This window comes from Sparus aurata, chromosome 13 (assembly GCF_900880675.1).
Source record: "Sparus aurata chromosome 13, fSpaAur1.1, whole genome shotgun sequence".
Classification (NCBI taxonomy): Eukaryota; Metazoa; Chordata; class Actinopteri; order Spariformes; family Sparidae; genus Sparus; species Sparus aurata.
This window is the reverse complement of record NC_044199.1, coordinates 2,469,554-2,487,920: the sequence shown is the minus strand read 5'-3', so window position 1 is coordinate 2,487,920 and position 18,367 is coordinate 2,469,554. Positions and strand designations below refer to the sequence as shown.

General features: G+C 40.9%; 1 protein-coding gene across 1 annotated transcript; it reads left to right on the top strand.

Annotated features, from left to right (window-relative positions):
* Nucleotides 1–8,342: 8,342 nt before the first annotated feature.
* adgrg4b (adhesion G protein-coupled receptor G4b) lies at nt 8,343–17,923 on the top strand. Its single transcript, XM_030438864.1, has 17 exons — nt 8,343–8,454; nt 8,599–8,707; nt 9,655–9,755; nt 10,505–10,709; nt 10,794–10,959; nt 11,365–11,511; nt 11,631–11,756; nt 11,844–11,889; nt 11,982–12,085; nt 12,914–13,035; nt 13,348–13,616; nt 13,726–13,822; nt 14,180–14,258; nt 14,551–14,752; nt 15,765–15,866; nt 15,969–16,133; nt 16,794–17,923. The coding sequence occupies exons 1-17, from the start codon at nt 8,343–8,345 to the stop codon at nt 16,928–16,930; spliced, it is 2,289 nt and encodes a 762-aa protein (XP_030294724.1). The 3' UTR covers nt 16,931–17,923.
* The last annotated feature ends 444 nt before the right edge of the window (nt 17,924–18,367 follow it).

The following is an 18,367-nucleotide window of genomic DNA, read 5'->3' as shown; positions in this document are numbered from 1 at the left end:
TCTTTTATTATCTTTTTTAATTTCTCTTTAGTTTTATTTAGTTTGTGCACAAATGTTCTTCTAATGAAAAATACTAAAATGGAAATAAATTCTGTTTCTGTGATTAAAAAACTGAAATCTTAATTTCAGATGAATAAAAAGAATTTAATGGAATGACAATATTGCTTTTTTCAGTTGTTTTACTCAGTTAATATACAGAAAAGTTCCTCTAACTTAAAAAAAGAAGAAAATAAACTTCTGGTTTCAGATCTGAGATGATTTTTCTTGGTCACATCCTGAATGTGTTTATCAGTTTGTCTCTGCTGAGCAGCGCTGCCTCCACGACGGAGCGAGGTAGGAAAAAATGTTTTATAGTTTCATAGAATATAAACTATACTTAAATATTAATAAAACATCTTATAATAATTCATAGTTATATACAAGAATAAAACAAGACAACCAACTCTTCCAGACAGAATCTAGTCACTGTGTTGATAATGAACAAGTCAAGAACATCTAAAACAAACACAACGTACAGTGAAGTGATTAAACTGTGTGTACTCTGTGATATCTGGATGAAAAGTCAACAGATGTGAGACGCAGAGTTGTTTGTGAATCTAAAGAGCAGCCGTCTGTTGTTTCTCACCACATTTTAATCTTTAACAGACTGGAATTCTTATTTTCTCTGCAAAATGGTAAAAAGCACAAATGAAAAAAGACCAAACAAATAATAAATTGATAAAACACTGATGACGACAACTGTTTTTAGGCGGATACAGCAGCATTTCAAAAACACTGATGCATGTTGAGATGTTTCAGGCAGTTTTTTTTTATGTAATTAAATTGTGGGAGCAAATTAAAACTGTAAAAGATTGTTTGTGTAGCACAAACAGCATCTTCACGGTGAGAAACAAGTGAGAAAGTAACCTGTGGTTTGACTTTTTGCACACAGCTTTGATTGCTGAAACTCCTGAAGAAAAAAGAAAGTCAAGTTACGGTGACAAAGTTTTGATGACAGGATAAAAGGTCGTAGTTGAATTTACGTTAATTGTTGCAATCATGACATGGAGAGTTTTATCCATCCACAGAAAATGTTGTCGCATTTTGAAGGTAAATCAACCTCATTTATCAAGCAGATGATCCTGTTTATCTGTTTAGAAATAAATCAAATATCTATTATAAGGTTCATACAGTTTGTATGGACAAAACAAAACAACTAGAAGACGTTACTGACCTGCAGTTCAAAACTGTGTCAGGCATTTTTACTATTTTCTGACATTTTACACACTAAATGGTCTAAAACGTTTTTGAAAACAGACACAAAGCAGCTTGAGAGAAACTATCCAGCCGTCACTCTCTTCTCAGGGCTGAACAGTTTAACTTCTACACTCTGTATGTTGATGATTTGCTGTTCACGGTCTGTCTCTGTCAGTCTCTGGAGTCAGTCTTTGGGGGAAGGTGGCTGACTTCACATTCAAGGGGAGCCACTGGAGACTGAAGCCTCAGGTCTCCATCCCCGCCCTGCAGGAGCTCACCGTCTGCTTCAGCCTGAAGCTTGAGGGGGTACTGATAAAAAACATCCTGTAATCCAAGTAATATATATATATATATAAGAATAATGCTCAAATTGAAGGAATCTTGTGTCATATTTCAACCATATCTAGGTTGCAGCTTCTTCAACATGGACCGCCTTCATGTACCGTCACCCTGCAGCCCAGTACACCGAGCTGGGTGTCGGGGGAAAGTGGGATCGTCTGGTGGTCTGGCTGTTTGGGACGGAGTGGACCACCAATCAGATCAGACCTAATATGTCACAGTGGTACTCGCTGTGCCTGACCTGGACACACACTAAAGACAGACCCGCCCTATACATCAATGGTAAACCAATGGACCTCATGGCAGGTGGGTCTGACAACTGGGTTACAAGGTTCTGAACTCTGGAGGGTGATACAGGGTTCCATCAGCTAAGTTTTCAGGTGTCTCAGGTTGAAACTTTGATCATTGTACCGTTGGTTTAGGCTCTCACTTCTTCCTCTCCGGCTCACACTGTAGGTTTACATCCCTCCGTTTCCCTCTTGGGTTTCAAACTGGCCCCCAACGGAACGCTCACTCTGGGTGCGTCTCACATCCTGGTTAACGGGAACATCCACGTCCTTTCATATACCAGTCTGTTGGGCAAAGTGTCTCTGTTTCGGCTGTGGGGCCGAGAACGCAGCGAACAGGAAGTGACATCACTGGACTGTACAGAGGGCGACCTGGTGAGGTGGGGCACAGACGACTGGGACACTCGGAGCCGCGCTCCAGTAACTGATCCCAGCCTGCAGTGTGGTGAGCCAAACACGTGTCCTTTACTTCAACTGAGGGCGAATACATCGATATGATGTCGTTATCATGATATGAGACGATTAATTATCTTCCGCTGGTTTTAAAAGGCAGCTTAAAGGGATATTCCGGTGTAAGTTTAATCCATGGTCTAACACGCCTTAATACTGTGTTAGACTCCCTCTCGAGAGATCAAGTTAGCAGACCGCTAATTTACGGAGTTTTATCAACCTCAGAAACGACCGCACGACAACAATACACTGCAGTAAATGGATCCAAATATAAACCGCCACCAAAAAGCCACAAATAATGCTCAGAGCAGCACCAAACTTCAGCAACAGTACAAATAGGGTCTCAGCACATAGTCCGGGGCATCTAACCTCCGCTAGCTTAGCTGGATTTCTACTGAAAAGCTGACTAAATTTACCACTCTTCTGCAGCAGCTTCCTGTTGACGGGAAGTCCCGACGAGTCGATTACCGAGTGCAGTAGAGTTCCGCGGCTCATGGATGAAAATGTATGATTATGACTCCATGGAAAAGCAATCAAAGTTCATATGTGTCTTACCTGCCAGTTTATAACAGTTATTATCGAGAGCGGACAGGGAAAAGAACGGAATTGAGCATTTCTAACTGCACTCGGTAATCGTTGCGTCGGGACTTCCCCGACCCAGAAGCTGATGGAGGAGAGTTCAAATCTGTTTTTAGCTTCACAATAGAAATCCAGCTAAGCTAGCGGAGGTTAGATGCCCCGGACTATGTGCTGAGACCCTATTTGTACTGTTGCTGAAGTTTGGTGCTGTTCTGAGCATTATTTGTGGCTTTTTGGTGGCGGTTTATATTTGGATCCATTTACTGCAGTGTATTGTTGTTGTGCGGTCGTTTCTGAGGTTGATAAAACTCCGTAAATTAGCGGTCTGCTAACTTGATCTCTCGAGAGGGAGTCTAACACAGTTTCATGGTGATTTAGACCATGGATTAAACTTACACCGGAATATCCCTTTAACAGTGATGTTATCATATCTACTTACTTACCCTTGACCAGAAAACAGTAAAAGGTCACAATTCCTTTTTGTCAACTTGGAGCAAATCCATCCCAGACTCCCTGAAGTAGCAGCTGTCTGATGGCAGCACCACAGGGAGGATGTATGTCGATCGGAGTATCGAGAAGCCTCGTGAACAGAATATTTCGATTTATTTCCAAGTGCAAAAGTGTTGTTTTCCCTCCTCCATCTTATTTATTAATGCAAGGAGGATACAACAGTCTAGACTAAAAATAATGTCGGCCGAGTTTTTTGATATCCCCCAGTCTCTGTTTCCACTAAATCAAAATGATTTGTTCAACAGTATCTACATCAGCACCTTTAAATTCTGAAAGCATCGACCAGCTGAATATTTATTCACACAACAGTCAATGATTCACTTTAACCACTTAATGAACGCCCCCGTTTTAAGGTTCTTTTTCCAAAACGACATACCGAAATTAAAAGCATGACAGCTCCCACATAGTTTGAGACTCAGGGATGTGCCTGGTACCACTGGAAAGGTAACACCCTCAAGTTTTAAGTGTGATTCTATGACATACTGACACAGAGTTACAGAGGTTGGAACACAGGTTTTGGTTTCCGTCCAATTCAAATGTCAATAAACTGACTAAGATATAAGGGCTCAGGTATGTCTATGGACACAGCAGACACAATCAGGCCATAGCCACAGGTCTCAGCTTGCTACACTCAAAATTTGAAGTCAAAAGACTAAAAAAATGTGTTTTGCTTGGGTCATTTTTTTCCAAGAGCGCCTATTGAGATTCAAAGGCTTATAACTTGAGAACCCCTTTACCTAGAAACATAATCTTGGTCTCAAATGAAAGCTAAGACTCTGGGGTTTCTTGCTGGTTCAACACTTGTAGCTAGGTTTGGGTAAAATGACATGGATATTCCCATTCTATGGACTCTTGGCGAACTATGAAAAAAAAATTGTGGCATGACGTTGTAGCTGTGGAAAAAGGGAACACTCCGAAGGTGTGTAGGCATTCTTGCTTCTTGCGGTAGAGGACTCTTTCTAATGTTGTCATGGTGAGTTTAGAAGGCTATTACAGGGTCTGGAAACAACTTTTTGGGGCTTAAAATAATCACGACAGTCTCAGCTTTCCAACAGTGAGTATATACTGTTAAGATCTGATGCTTAAAACTATTAGCAAAAAATTCGTTTTTACGAAGGGTGTTCGTTTAGTGAAGGGTGTTCCTATGTAGGAACGGTGTTCCTTAAGTGGTTAATGCAGTAAACGGTTTCCTCAGTTGCACCAAGCGTTTTACAGCTTGTTCCTACGTTTGCAGCTGCCTCAGGTTTATTGCATGTCCACAGCGCTGATTAAATATTGACCGCCTGTCTATTTGTGAGTTAAGTAAATATAGACATTCTGTGATCAATAACAGTAAGATCAGAAGCATTAATCACACAGCTGTCATAGGTTGTTTTCTTTCGGCAAAACTGCCGTCAGAGTTTTAAACATTGTTATATGAATTAATCTTTTTAACAAACAATGTTTTAATTACTGATCCTGATTTCAGAATAACTTTTCAAAGTGTATTAATTGTCAAAAAGATCAATTATTGTCTTTAAGAGATTATTACAGTCACGTACACCTCAGTAAGTGAGGGGAAGTAATTATATCACAATGACAGTAAACGTTGTCAGTTGATACCGACATTATTGTTTCAGTACCAGAATCAGTTCACAGGTTCTGCTTGTCAAATTAAGCCCAAGTTCTGGTTTGACAGACTCAGTTTTGGCTCAGCGATGAATTCGAGGCTTCCATCATCATCATATTTTACATTTTCTATGCTGCATTAAACCATTATGCATGTGTTTATCACAAGGAAAGATAATCTGGAATAAAACTAAGAAATCGGTTTAACAAGAACTTGAAATACATTTAGGAATAACTGTAGAAAATGAACTGGTTTACAGTACGTTTCTATTTCTATATACAGAATGGTCCATTTACGAAGTGAAACTGATGTTTGTCATCATCCGTCTCGACGGGAACACCGATGTCTACACAGCCAGAGAGATCGCACACCACTGGGTAAAACAAACACACATGCAGAAACAGAACACAGAGAGTTAAAAGTGGTCCAGTTCTGACGATGTTGTAATGAGAAAATCTTTTAACTGCTGTTTGTTCCTGTAGCTCAGAAAGGTTCTGCCAAAGAGCTTCTATTTACACAGAGTGTCTGTGTTCGAAGTGTCCAGGTAGGAGAAGATTCAAGTTCACAACACCAGCACGACTCAAACAAACTCTGTGAAATATAACTGTGTGTCAGACTTATTAAACCTCATTCGGTGACAGAGAGGAGGAGGCACATTAAGACTCTCTGATCTCTTACGCAGATCAACTACAGAAGGAAGCCTCGTGAAATCGTTGCATGAAGACGGACAGGTAAGAAACATATCAGCTTCCTGCAGAGCTGCAGAGGTGAACGGTGTCGATATGTGGTGGTAGGAAACCGTCAACTCAAACACTGACGTTGGTATAAACTTGGACAATCTCTGACTGAAATCTATCTGTAGTGCAACTTTAAAATCTCCTGTGTGCATTTTATTCTTCAGGTGCGGTGGATTCCCTCTAACGACAGGTAACATTGTCTTTGTACTCGATACGTAAATCTCAAGTAGCACTTTCCTGTTGAGTACTTCAACTCAAAATAAATACCTTAAAATGAATCGCTCCACCCTGAAGTCCATATTAAGGCCATAACAAACAGACCTTACTTACAACACAACACAACATCTTCCCTGTAGGTTCGACTGCCTGGTTCATGTAACCGTCATCCCCTGCACAGACGTGGCCACCGTGCAACACGAGATGCAAGCCAACCTGAGCAACGCCTACAACCACCCGAGTGGTGTTCTTCAGCTGCTGGCTGATCCAGAGAGCATTCAAACTACAGCTGTGGGTAAGAAACAGCTGTGACCTGCTGACGTGTGTCTGGGATTCAGGGTTCGTACACATATTTCAAGGTCAAATTCAAGCACTTTTCAAGCACTTTTAAGAGTCATTTTTAAGATTTTCTAGCACCTTATTGCTGGGGTAAAATACGCATCTACAGGAATATATACACTCATTATTTTTACTTCACTTTTTATCACAATTATGAACATTGTATTATGCTGTAAACATCTAAAATTATGTTTCATAATAGCAAAAACTTCAGAAATTAATTATCCAGTCTGATCCCAATTTTGTGAAAGACAGTTATAATGTCAAGCACTTTCAAGCACTTAAACTAAAATCCAAGCACTTTTCAGACGCTGAAAACACAACATTGAAATTCAAGTACTTTCAAGGATTTCAAGCACCCGTACGAACCCTGGTGATTGTGATAAAACTAATTCTGCCTCACAATCATCTTTTCTCCGTTTCTAGAACGTTTCGATGCTGCCACCATCAGTCCTGCAGGTCCTGGTGTCGTGGTGACGAGTCCCTCTCCGGTCACAACTACCACGTTTAAAACCACAACATTTGTTACCACCACCACCCTCTACACCTCCACCTCCTCCTCCACCAGTCCCTCCACCACCCCCCTCTACACCTCCACCTCCTCCTCCACCAGTCCCTCCACCACCACCCTCTACACCTCCACCTCCTCCTCCACCAGTCCCTCCACCACCACCCTCTACACCTCCACCTCCTCCTCCACCAGTCCCTCCACCACCACCCTCTACACCTCCACCTCCACCTCCTCCTCCACCAGTCCCTCCACCACCCCCCTCTACACCTCCACCTCCACCTCCTCCTCCACCAGTCCCTCCACCAGCGCAGCCACGACGCCTGCAAACATCTCTGGTCAGTTAACCACGTGTGGATTTTCATCATTACTTTTGGAAAGTGACTAATTGTTTATGTTGATCTCGTCTGCAGCTCTGTATTTTGAGGTCAGGCTGAATGTTTCCTTAACAGGAGACTGTGATGCAGAACAAACTCTCTCCTCCTGGGTATGTCTGACAGAATATCAAAGCTCTTTTAATTTTAGGAATGCAAAACAAATGTACCTTCACTAGTCTGAAATGGGGCCTCTGACTCTCTGCAGCTCAACTCCAGTCTACCAGATAACATGATGAAGGTGATTGACCTCCAGCTGCTCCCCAAAGCTCACAGGTGCTGCATGTGAGCCAGCGGCCACATCCACAACTCACCATCTATTTCTACAAATATCACACGATGTGATTTAAATGTGAACAATTTGAATTAGTGACTGATCTCACTTACAGACATCATCGTGTCCTGCGGTCAGATCGCTCCACCGCTGAAGAAGTACGTAACGGCTCATCAAACTCTTCTCCAAGCTCAGTTTGTGCTAAGTGATAACAATCTGCTCATCCAACTTTCAAATAAGATTATTTACTATAATGTCAAACTATTCCTTTAATATCTCCATTTCTTTTTGCTGCTACAATCAAGACTTTTATTCTGGGGAAAGGTGGAAAAACCTTCTTTCCACTGACATCTTAAGATATTAAAATGATTTTCATGTTGTCAGCGGATCAACTGAACTGAATACTTCCCTCAAAATACACACATAATGGAATAAATGTACAGTGTGGTAGGATGCATACAGAACATTTCACTGGATTAATAGACTTTACATCTGGTTGCACTCAGGCAGGAAATAGTTCAATAGAAATGCAAATTTAAATTGTGTGGTCTGTCTCAAAGTGACACACAGTTTTTCCTCCTGCTCTATTTATTTATTTATTTTCCAGGTGATCCTATACAGAACTTCAAGGTATGGCTCTACACTTGTTCACCCTAAATCAAGAGCAAATTAAAATGATGCACAATAAGACAAATAATGACGCAGTACCAATATATTGGACATATTCACTTGCACACTGCTTTCATCACATATTTCTGTTTTGGAAAACGTTTACTGCCTGAGAGGTAATAATAAGATTAACTCAGTCAGGAGCTTTTTGCAGCCCATAATTAAATCTTTTTACGGTCTGCAGAGAGCGCTGCGTTTTCCAGGTACAGGTCATGATGTCGCTGTCAGACACACAGGAAATGGAGGAGCAGATAAGAAACCTGCTGCTGACGCCTGTTAACGGATCCGTCTCTATAGAAGCCGAGGACGTACAGATAAGCCGCATACGTGAGTCGGGTTCAGTGAAAGATTACAAAGAATGAAATCTGATCACTGGATTCATATTACTCTTGATAATTGATATTAAATTCTGGACTAGATAATACGTTGAAATAACTTTGTGCTTCTCAGTGATCGTTAACTGCGATGCAGAAACCCACCAGACGAGGAAAGGCTTGTTTGAGTGGCCCGCCAGCCCAGGAGGACAAAATGCAACTCATCCGTGTCCAAAAAACCCAAACCGGTCCGCCACCCGGCACTGGTCAGACAGTTCATTCATTTCACACTGTGAAGTCTTTGATATGTGGGAGAAAAACTAATAAAATACATTTAACCTGGTCCAGTTTAATGACAAACTCCCAGTGGTCAAAACTATGACAGTGAGTGTTAGTGGAACTATTTTGTTTAGTTTGAACTATTCAAGTATAATCAAAACAAATTAAATATGTTTAATTCTTGGACTGTTGCTTGATCAAACGAAGCATTTGCCATCATTTTGTGACACGTATTTAATGACTGCATGATAAAATAACATTCCAGAGATTAAATGTTTATAGTTTCTGATATTTTACCAAGTAAAAGTAAAATAACTTGTTTTATCTCTATGTTGAATGGATCCATTTCTATTTGTCACGTTGCTGGATGTGATTATCTGATTTAATCATCTCAGGGAGGAGAGAGATGTAATGAAATCATTTTAAATTGAGAAAAGCAAAAACCCAAAAAACTCTGAGTTCATAACAAAGTTTGTTGCTTGTATCTTGTCGGTGCTGCCGTCACTGATCATCATGCAGCCACGCTGAGAAAAGAGTTCATGTATTCAGCTGGTTGTTAACTTGAATATGACACATTATTACATAAATGCCTATCTGGTTATTGATTACATCCGTTGGTATATTTACACGGCTGTGTCACTGTGTTCAGGACTCTGAGTGTTGACTCAGTGTGGCGACACTTATTGATGGCTGCTTCTGAGCATGAGAAGGCTGAGCTGTAAATCCATTAATCAGACGGTCATGTCACTAATGAGAGGAGTTAATAGATCAACAACCTTCCAGCTGTCCAAGATCTGGTTTTAAAGGAGGCAGTCTCTACTAGAATAATGGAAAAATATGGAATACAAATGTTTAGATCAAGAATAAAAAGATGACGATTAAAACATTAAGTAAAGATTTTGTGTTTTTTAACTCCTCTCCGTCTCCACACCAGTAAACTGTGTCTCAGTACCAAGTGGCTGCTCGCCGACATGGACGACTGTTCTCTTGTGGTGGAAACCATCGCGGATCTGGAAAAAGTCGAAGTCACCACCGGTACGTTACACACTTCTAACTTCATCTGTCTCATGTTGTACTTGTCAGCTTATGACATAAATGCACTTGTACTTCACACTGGTGTCATGACTTCTTCTAAAAAATCGGAGAAAGACAAAAACAACTAACCGTGCTTATTTTTTTTTGCAGATGACAAGTTTCTATTGTAAAGTGCTATTCTGCCATGTAGTGACAGTACTGATCAGTTTGATCTCAACTGCCTAATGAAATATTGTTTTTACATTTTCAGATTAATTATCAAAAGATGACACATATGGCCTTTGTGTGTTTGAAATGAGAAAATATGATGGTTATATCTCACTTGATATGAAGAAGCCCACTTAAAACAGAAGAATTAAAAAAATGTCAATGTCAGGGCATGAAACCAGTGATGAGTTGATCTTCAAATCAAATCAAGACTCAATAGTGTAACAATTGCTAAAAGCTCCAAGAAATATGTTAGAAAAACTCAACAGCAATGTCTCTTTGGACAATATTTCCAAAATTCAGCGACTTCAGAACAATCTATGGAGATAAAATGTACAACAGTTCAGTCAAATTCTTCTGAGAGGATGGTTTAGATTAACTATCATGAATTAAGCTTTCCATTTTAAATTAAACAGAGGCTGTTGGTCATCAATCAACTGAAACTCTCTGCTTGACGATGCAGATTTCTGATTTGCAGACCAGAAGCTCAGGATTTATTCCCTGAAGGATCCGTTACAGAGTTGTACCCTTCTCATCTCCAGAGAATGCACTGGACGTGTTGGCGATGATTGAAAGTTTACTCAGAGACCACTCCACCCTCAGCTACCAAGAGCTGGTGACGGTGCTCAACAAGCTGAAGGACATCATCAGCCTCAGCGTGGTCACACCACACCTGGGTCAAGGTCTCATCAACATCCTCTCCGACATACTGGAGTCTGACAGCGACCTGTTGCCTTTTACAAACACGTGAGGACGGAAAACTAAAACTAAAGATCCAAATGAAGGAGCCTCTCTGTGTTACGTCAGTTCACACTCCGTCTTCCTCTCCAGCATCCTAAACATCACCGAGGCAGTGGGAGAGAGGATGGTGGGCTACGAGGGCCGCTCCACCCTGGTTGCTCCAGCCATCGCCATCTCAGTGGTGGACGTCGATCCCGAAGAGTTTGACAGTTTGACATTCGGAGTGTCGTCCGACCGCGCCGGCAAAAAGCCAGAGGTGAGCAGCGCAACAACAACCAACACAAGTCTCCAATCTGTGCATCGTCTGCCTGGTTAAACAACTGAGTAATAATACATTCAATAACATCAAGTTGTTCCTTTTTTTGTCCCGTAAAATAGCTGTAAAGTATGAAAACTCAACACCGTCAGTCAGTCAGCCACACATTTATAATCTGCATCTCAGGAATATTCTGGATGTCCTTGTTTCAGACAGATTTCCAGTAGTTAACACTTGAATTTAATATAAACTTGTGTGAGTTTAAACAATGTTTGGCCACAAAGCATGATCAGTGGTACCTATAGTTTATATTTTCTACAAGTTTATTGACTCGATACTCTTTTAGAGTGCTTCTGTTGAGTCTTGGCTGAACAAAGAGTGAACAAATGTCTCTTTATGTTGCAGATTTTCATCAACAGGTATCCCTTCAACAGCACAGTGGCTTTTATCTCGCTGCCATCTGTCCTGCAGCACAGCTTCCCACAGAACAGCTGGAACCAGAACCCACCGAGGGTTGTGTTTCAGTTCTTCGGCATCCCGATGCTCTTCAGGGTAATACTGTCTCTTAAAGAGACAAGAAAACAATTCAGTTCAATCAGAATATTCAAGACAATTCTTGAAGCATCAGTTTATTATTTATACTTGCACATATATGTTGTTATTATTTCCAGAGCAGCGAAAACGGGCAGACCCTCAACACCTTTGTGGTGTCAGCAAGCGTGACCAACGCCAGCGCTCCGATCAGAGACCTGGAGGAGGACGTCACAGTCACACTCCACCACATTATCCCCAATAAAGTAGGATGACTGTCCTTTAAAAATATGGCTGACCATGCCAATAATAAAGAATGACCTCTGATCAACAAAACATCTTCTCTGTTAAAGCTTTACAAGGACGTCCAGTGTGTTTACTGGAACTTCAATAAAAACAGTAAGTCCTGATCCGACTAATCACTGATCTGATCCAGTTATTTTATAAACGCTGTATGAACTGGGTGGTGCTTAATGTCTGTCAACATGCAGATGGACATGGCGGCTGGGATGATTATGGCTGCAGAAAATACAACAGCAGCTCTGACTACACAACGTGCCTGTGTGATCACCTCACACACTTTGGAGTTCTGCTGGTTTGTATTTTTTGTTTCACCGTTTGCTCAAATAGTTGCAAAAAGGAGGTTTTGGTAAAAGCGTTGGCAGCAGTGTGAACGGTGGTAGTGATGGTGGGTCAACTCAGATTTTACCAGCAGAGGGCGCTCAAAGCATGATGGATAAAAATGAGCCACTGTCGAGGAAAGCTGACAAAAATTCTATCATTTGTGACCAGCAAAAATAATTGAGGGTTGTGCTTTTTGTACTTTGGAGAGCAAAGACACATTTAAACAAAGCACAACCTCGAGTGTTTAGCTTTAAAATAATCACATACAGTTTGTGTAATACATAATTATATGAGAGGGTTGTGCAAGCCCCATCATACTACAAATCTGCACTGAACTGAATCCATAAAATGTGATTAAATATGTGCCAGCTATTGTTACATTTAAAGGGGCTCTGTGTAACAATTTGTGGTTTTACATTCACATGTATTAATCACTTTTTTATTGGCCATATGGGAGCAGACTTTAACATGACATGAAAAATGAGAGCTTCGCCGTCTCTCTCGGTTTTCTAAACAAGCCTGAGGATGATTTGTTGAAGTTGTTGAATGCTGCTGGACTGTGAGTTTCTTTGTGAAGATGTGACTTTGTGCACGTTCTCGCTTGCCTTGATTCTGACACTAATTTACACACATTGTTGCAAGATGGAGCTGCTAATGTGAGTGTTTCACCGAGGGAGTAGAAAGAGCTCCTCGTGCTAGTTCGTACTTGGTTGCAGGAGCAGTTGTTATTGTTATCACTGCACAGACACTCACTAACAAGTGTTTGTGTTTGTGTGTGTGTCTGTGTGTGTGTGTCTAGGATGTTTCCAGGACTCAGGTGGACCCGGCTAATGAGCAGATCCTGACCATCATCACCTATGTTGGTTGTGGAGTTTCCTCATTGTTCTTGGGAATCACTGTTCTCACTTACACAGCTTTCGAGTGAGACTCACCACCGAGTTGTTACTTTATAAATGTTTTCTACTTGTCACACACCGACTGTGTTTACATGCAGGCTGGTAAGATGTTGGCAGACAATGACAACACCAGGGAAGACACATTTGAACACTTTTTCTTTTGGTTTCAAACCATTGGCTCCACACTGAAACAGGAAGATATGACCACATGGTTTTTCCTGGTTCTTGTTTTGTAATATCTTTGTTTTCCGTTTAGTGATTCCATTTCATTTTAGACTGTAGTTTTGTGTGTGTTTGTGTTGCGTTTATCTTACCTTTTGTTTCATCTCCGTCTCAGAAAGCTTCGTCGAGACTACCCCTCTCAGATCCTCATCAACCTCTCCCTGGCGCTGCTGTGCTTGAACCTGGTGTTTCTGGTCAACTCCTGGCTGTCGTCCTGGGGTCTGTACGGTCTCTGCGTGGCTGTAGCGTCCACCCTGCACTACTTCCTCTTGGCGTCATTCACCTGGATGGGACTGGAGGCCGTTAACATGTATTTCGCACTTGTCAAAGTCTTCAACGTCTACGTGCCCTCTTACATCCTCAAGTTCTGTGCTCTGGGCTGGGGTGAGTCGTGTGTTCGAATGACTGACCTTCAGGCTCAAACAATGTCACACTCCAACACTTATTTTCGAGGCTTTGACACAGTTGAAAGTATTTCAAATTGTGGCTTCAGGGATTCCTCTGGTGATCTGCATCCTGGTGCTTATCGTAAACAGAGAGGCCTACGGCAGTCACCTCTACACAGAGTCGCTGGACAACTCCGACAACTTGTGAGTTTCTATTTTCCATCTACTGATGCACGGTTGAAACACAGGTGGTTTAAATGTGACAACTTCTTTCTGTCGGCTGCTGTTATACGGTTCTTTACATTCAGTTTTTATGTCCGGGTGACCATTTAAAGTTAAGTTATGGCTCAGTCTCAAAGCATTTAGGGTTCTGGTCTTCTCAGCCCAGAATAACTTCCCGGGCCGAGTGGTCAAACTTTTACATTGTGGCACAGAAATCCTTTACGCTGGGACGACAAGAGTGGCTGCTGTTATTTCCCCTCTCTTCCTCCATTTTTCTCTGAGCCTCTCTCTCCTCCCCTGACTCACCCTCTTTTCTTTATTCCCTTCTACATCCGTCAGCTGTTGGCTCCAGGACAACGTGACATTCTACGTGTCCGTGGTTGCCTACGCTGTGCTCGTCTTTCTCTTCAACATTGGGGTAAATATTTGTACATACATACAAACAACACAAACACTGACTATTGTCCATTTCTTCCTGGTTACTGTATCACAGTATTCTCCTCATTACATTTTTAGTTTTAGAGAGAATCTGTACAGGACTTATCAAAGCACTTCTTTTTGTGTAACCTGGCATGACTCAATTTATCATATATAACCTGTTCTCTACCAAATCTCTCATTTGAGGCCACTTATATATTTATCTATAATTGTATTACTGCTTTCCTGTATTTTCACAACTCTACGTCTTCTTCTCTCACATTTTACTGCAGGTTTTTGTGGTGGTTCTGATCCAGATTCGCCACATGCGAGTTAACAGCCCGGCTGGAACCCGCAGTGGACTATTGCATGAACTGAAAGGAGTTGCGAGTCTCACCTTGTTACTGGGACTAACATGGACTGTTGGCTTCTTTACCTGGGGACCAGCCAGAATAGTTCTGCTTTACCTTTTCTCTGCACTCAACAGCCTGCAAGGTTAGATAAATATATCACCTACGAGTGATATAGACCTATTGTAAATAAACTAAAGACGAACAGGATCGGCAGGAAAAAAGTGTGAAAATGCACTGAAGTGAAGAACAAACTGACTTTTCTGTTGTCACAATCATGGCTGACCAGATTTACTGAGTGTTGCAGTACTCTGGACTGGAAACTGATGCAATGAAGCGCTCTCTGGGTTTTTATGAAGGTTGCAGTCAGGCAGCACATCCTCTACCACAGGCTGATATTTTATTTTCTTGTCCATCCCCATGACTGTTACACTCCCCCTTCACTACCTCCCGTGAAAGTAATGCACAGATTTTAGAATCTAACTTAATGTCAAACCTTTTAGTTCTCTCTTTTGTAATATGATCCAATTTCTCGTGTTTGTCAGATTTTAACAGCAGACGATGCTCATTGTTGTTAAGTCCTTTTTACTCTTCTCTCTGCATAATGTCATGAATGATACTTGTCCATGGAGTGAACAGAGCGAGCTCCTCTCCTCATGGTCAGGTTCAAATCTAAGAGTTTAGTTCCTCTGACTTTAAACATTCATTACAGGAAGCCTCACTGTTTTCACATTCTTGTCCTGAACCTCTTTTTTCTGCCGTGCATGAGATCTTTTGTGTGTGTTGCTGTGTGTTTATTTATTGAGTGCAGGTTTGCTAACCACAATGTGTTTTTCCTCAACATCCCGCTTCACGTTCACGGTTCAAAGGAAACCAGCAAAACTTGCAGATAAAAAAGCAGAAAATCAAATGCAGGCTGTGTGATGCAACTATTTCACAACTGCCTTTACCTTGGCTTGCCTTTGTTATATTACTTTCTTTTTTATCTGAGAGTGACGCAACAAAGAGCCTCCACTTTTTTTTAGTTCTGACAGAGAAATGCCTTGCTCAAGTGCAAATTAGAAAGTATGTGCTGAGAGAGGAAGGAGCGACAAACCAAGAACCAATTTTTGTCTTCCGAAGCTCACGACCGTATCTCACTTTTGTTTCAATTCCAGGACTTTTCATCTTCCTCTTCCACTGTCTGATGAAGGAAAATGTCAGGAAACAGTGGAGGATTCACCTCTGCTTCGGACGTTTCCGACTTGAAGAATATTCTGGTACGACAGCCACACATATTGAGAGCGGACTTAACTTTATCAGTTAGAAGAAAAACAAATCTGGGATGGTTTATGTCACCTGTGTGTGTTGTTGTCATCCAGAGGGGAGCAACTCTGCATCCGTTGGAGTCATGGCCAAACCCAGACCGACTCCTCCACGAGCATCAGTACCATCGGTCCACTCGGTCAAGTCGAGCTCCACAGACAGCACGTCAGCATCCTCCGACTCCAGCCAGAGAGACTCGACCTGCAGGAGACCAAACCTGGGTGAGGAGACGACGCATAGTGATTCCAACGCAGCTCAGATCCTGACAACATTTATAACCATCATAAAAAACTAAAGTAATATAAATTAAAAGTTGACAATGATGACAAAAATTTAATAGAAACATGTTTGAAAAACATGTTTTGCAAAAGAAATGGCCAAGGTTTTATCTTCAATTATACTCCCTAATGAGTAATTTAAAAAAAACATTTCAGTGAGATCATTTTTATTCCACAAATGTCCATCTTCTTTTGACATTAAACTCTTAATGAATTCCTTAATCCTAAACTATTGTAAGATGTTTAAGGTCGCAATTAAAAGTTGTAATTCGTCTTGTTGAGATTCAGCCTCCTTTTGTATGAAATGATGATCACAGATTGAGTCAGACATCACAGTCCCTCGGCTGCCAGAATCACAGTGAAGGTCACTGCATACATTAATGAGACTGCATTGACGTTAAATAATTACATGAAAGCCTTTGTAATCAAGTTGGTTCAAACGCAACTCAAAGGACATAATTGTTGTTTCTTAAAGGTTTCCTTCAACATCTGACAGCTCAATTTAACTCGCTCCCCAGCTCCCAGGCATACATCCTCAAACCACATATGAGAAGCTGATTTTCACACCTCCAAATTGTTGACAGATGTTTAATTATCTTGCAGGTCTCTTTGTGAATTCTTTGGTTCTCCCTCGAGCCCAGAGGAGCATCTCAGGTTCAGCAGCTCTGTCTTCACACAGGGGGATGAACCCAACACCTGGCTGGAGGAATCACCTGCTTAACCAGCAAGAACAAAGATAAAAAAAGAATGACACTCAACACATATTTGCATTTTACATACACACGAAGACATAGAAATCACAAAAACGTAATGAAAAGCTTTCAAACTGAAACAGCAGCCTTAACATGTAATGTACTTCTATACGAGCCACAGATGTGTAATTTATGCAGCGTGGTGCTGACATCAACTGTGAAGCCTCATTGTATCCCAGCTTCATTAGATTATCTCATCATGCAATTCTTTTGTTTTTTGTTTTTGCTAAATATTGTAAAAGAGCCTGTAATTATGAGGACATGAGTAGTTGCATCGGTTCCAAGGAGGAGTTGGTTGCCAAGCAACTGGTGAGTGGAGCCATGGTGACAATGAACCGTGGTACCACACAGTTTGTATGAAAAAATAATACAATTTTGAATTTAGGATGATGCAAGTCTCCCTGTGTTCACCTCTATTTGTGCCAGACAATTTGTGCTTCAGGTTAAACCGAGTCATTATTCTTCAATCGCTTCGTAATCTCCTCATGAATTGATCACCGTGACGTCTTTGAGTCCGACTGCTGGCTTGTTCCCACACGTCTGTTGTGAAGGTTCAACATATTGATTTTACATATTCCACTGGTGTGACGGAGGCGGATTGGTAGAATTGTAGAGACTTAACTGAAACAATCTTCTACCTATAAAAGTCTGACAGAAAAGTGTTCATGTGGATTATTTTTGCTAGTGTTCCTTGATCATCTGAACACCTGCACATTTATCGTAAACCATCACAGAACTTCTGCTACGACCTCCATAAAATATCACAAACCCTTTTCATCTTTATTTACAGACTAGCAGAAAAGTATTGACTTATATGGTAACAGTCACAGGCGGTGGTTTGCACAAGCTCCAGTTGCCATTTAGTTTTATATTTAATCAATCGTTTGTTATTTTTTACATTTGCTGGTTCCAACTTCTTAAATGTAAGAATGTGCTGCTTTTCTTTGACATTTATGACAGTAAGTAAGAAGTCTTTAGGTTTTGGACTGTTTGTTAGACAAAAGAAGCCACTTTTTTTTCATCCCATAATAACTGATAATTTTGCTTTTTTGGATTTCAGGTTTTGAATTTATTAGTGAATTGCAAACAAAGTGTGAAGGTGCATTCCTCTACCTTCTGTATCAAGTGTGCAGATGCTGTTTGTCAAGTCCACAGAAGAAACTTAGCTTCTTATTACATCGACATTTATCAGCTATAATTTAATATTACTGATTAAGAGTTGATTAATTAATGGCCCGATATATTTCATGCATCTGTAACTGGGAAAACCTTCTTTTTGTTGTTCGTTGCAGTCCTATACATAAGTGCAACAAAATACTGTGTACTGGTAAATTTATGAAAATACACCATTATATGATTTATCATTCACCAGGTTTAATACAAGGGCATCAAGAGGAAGGTGCTAATCTAGTATGCAAGAGTTTA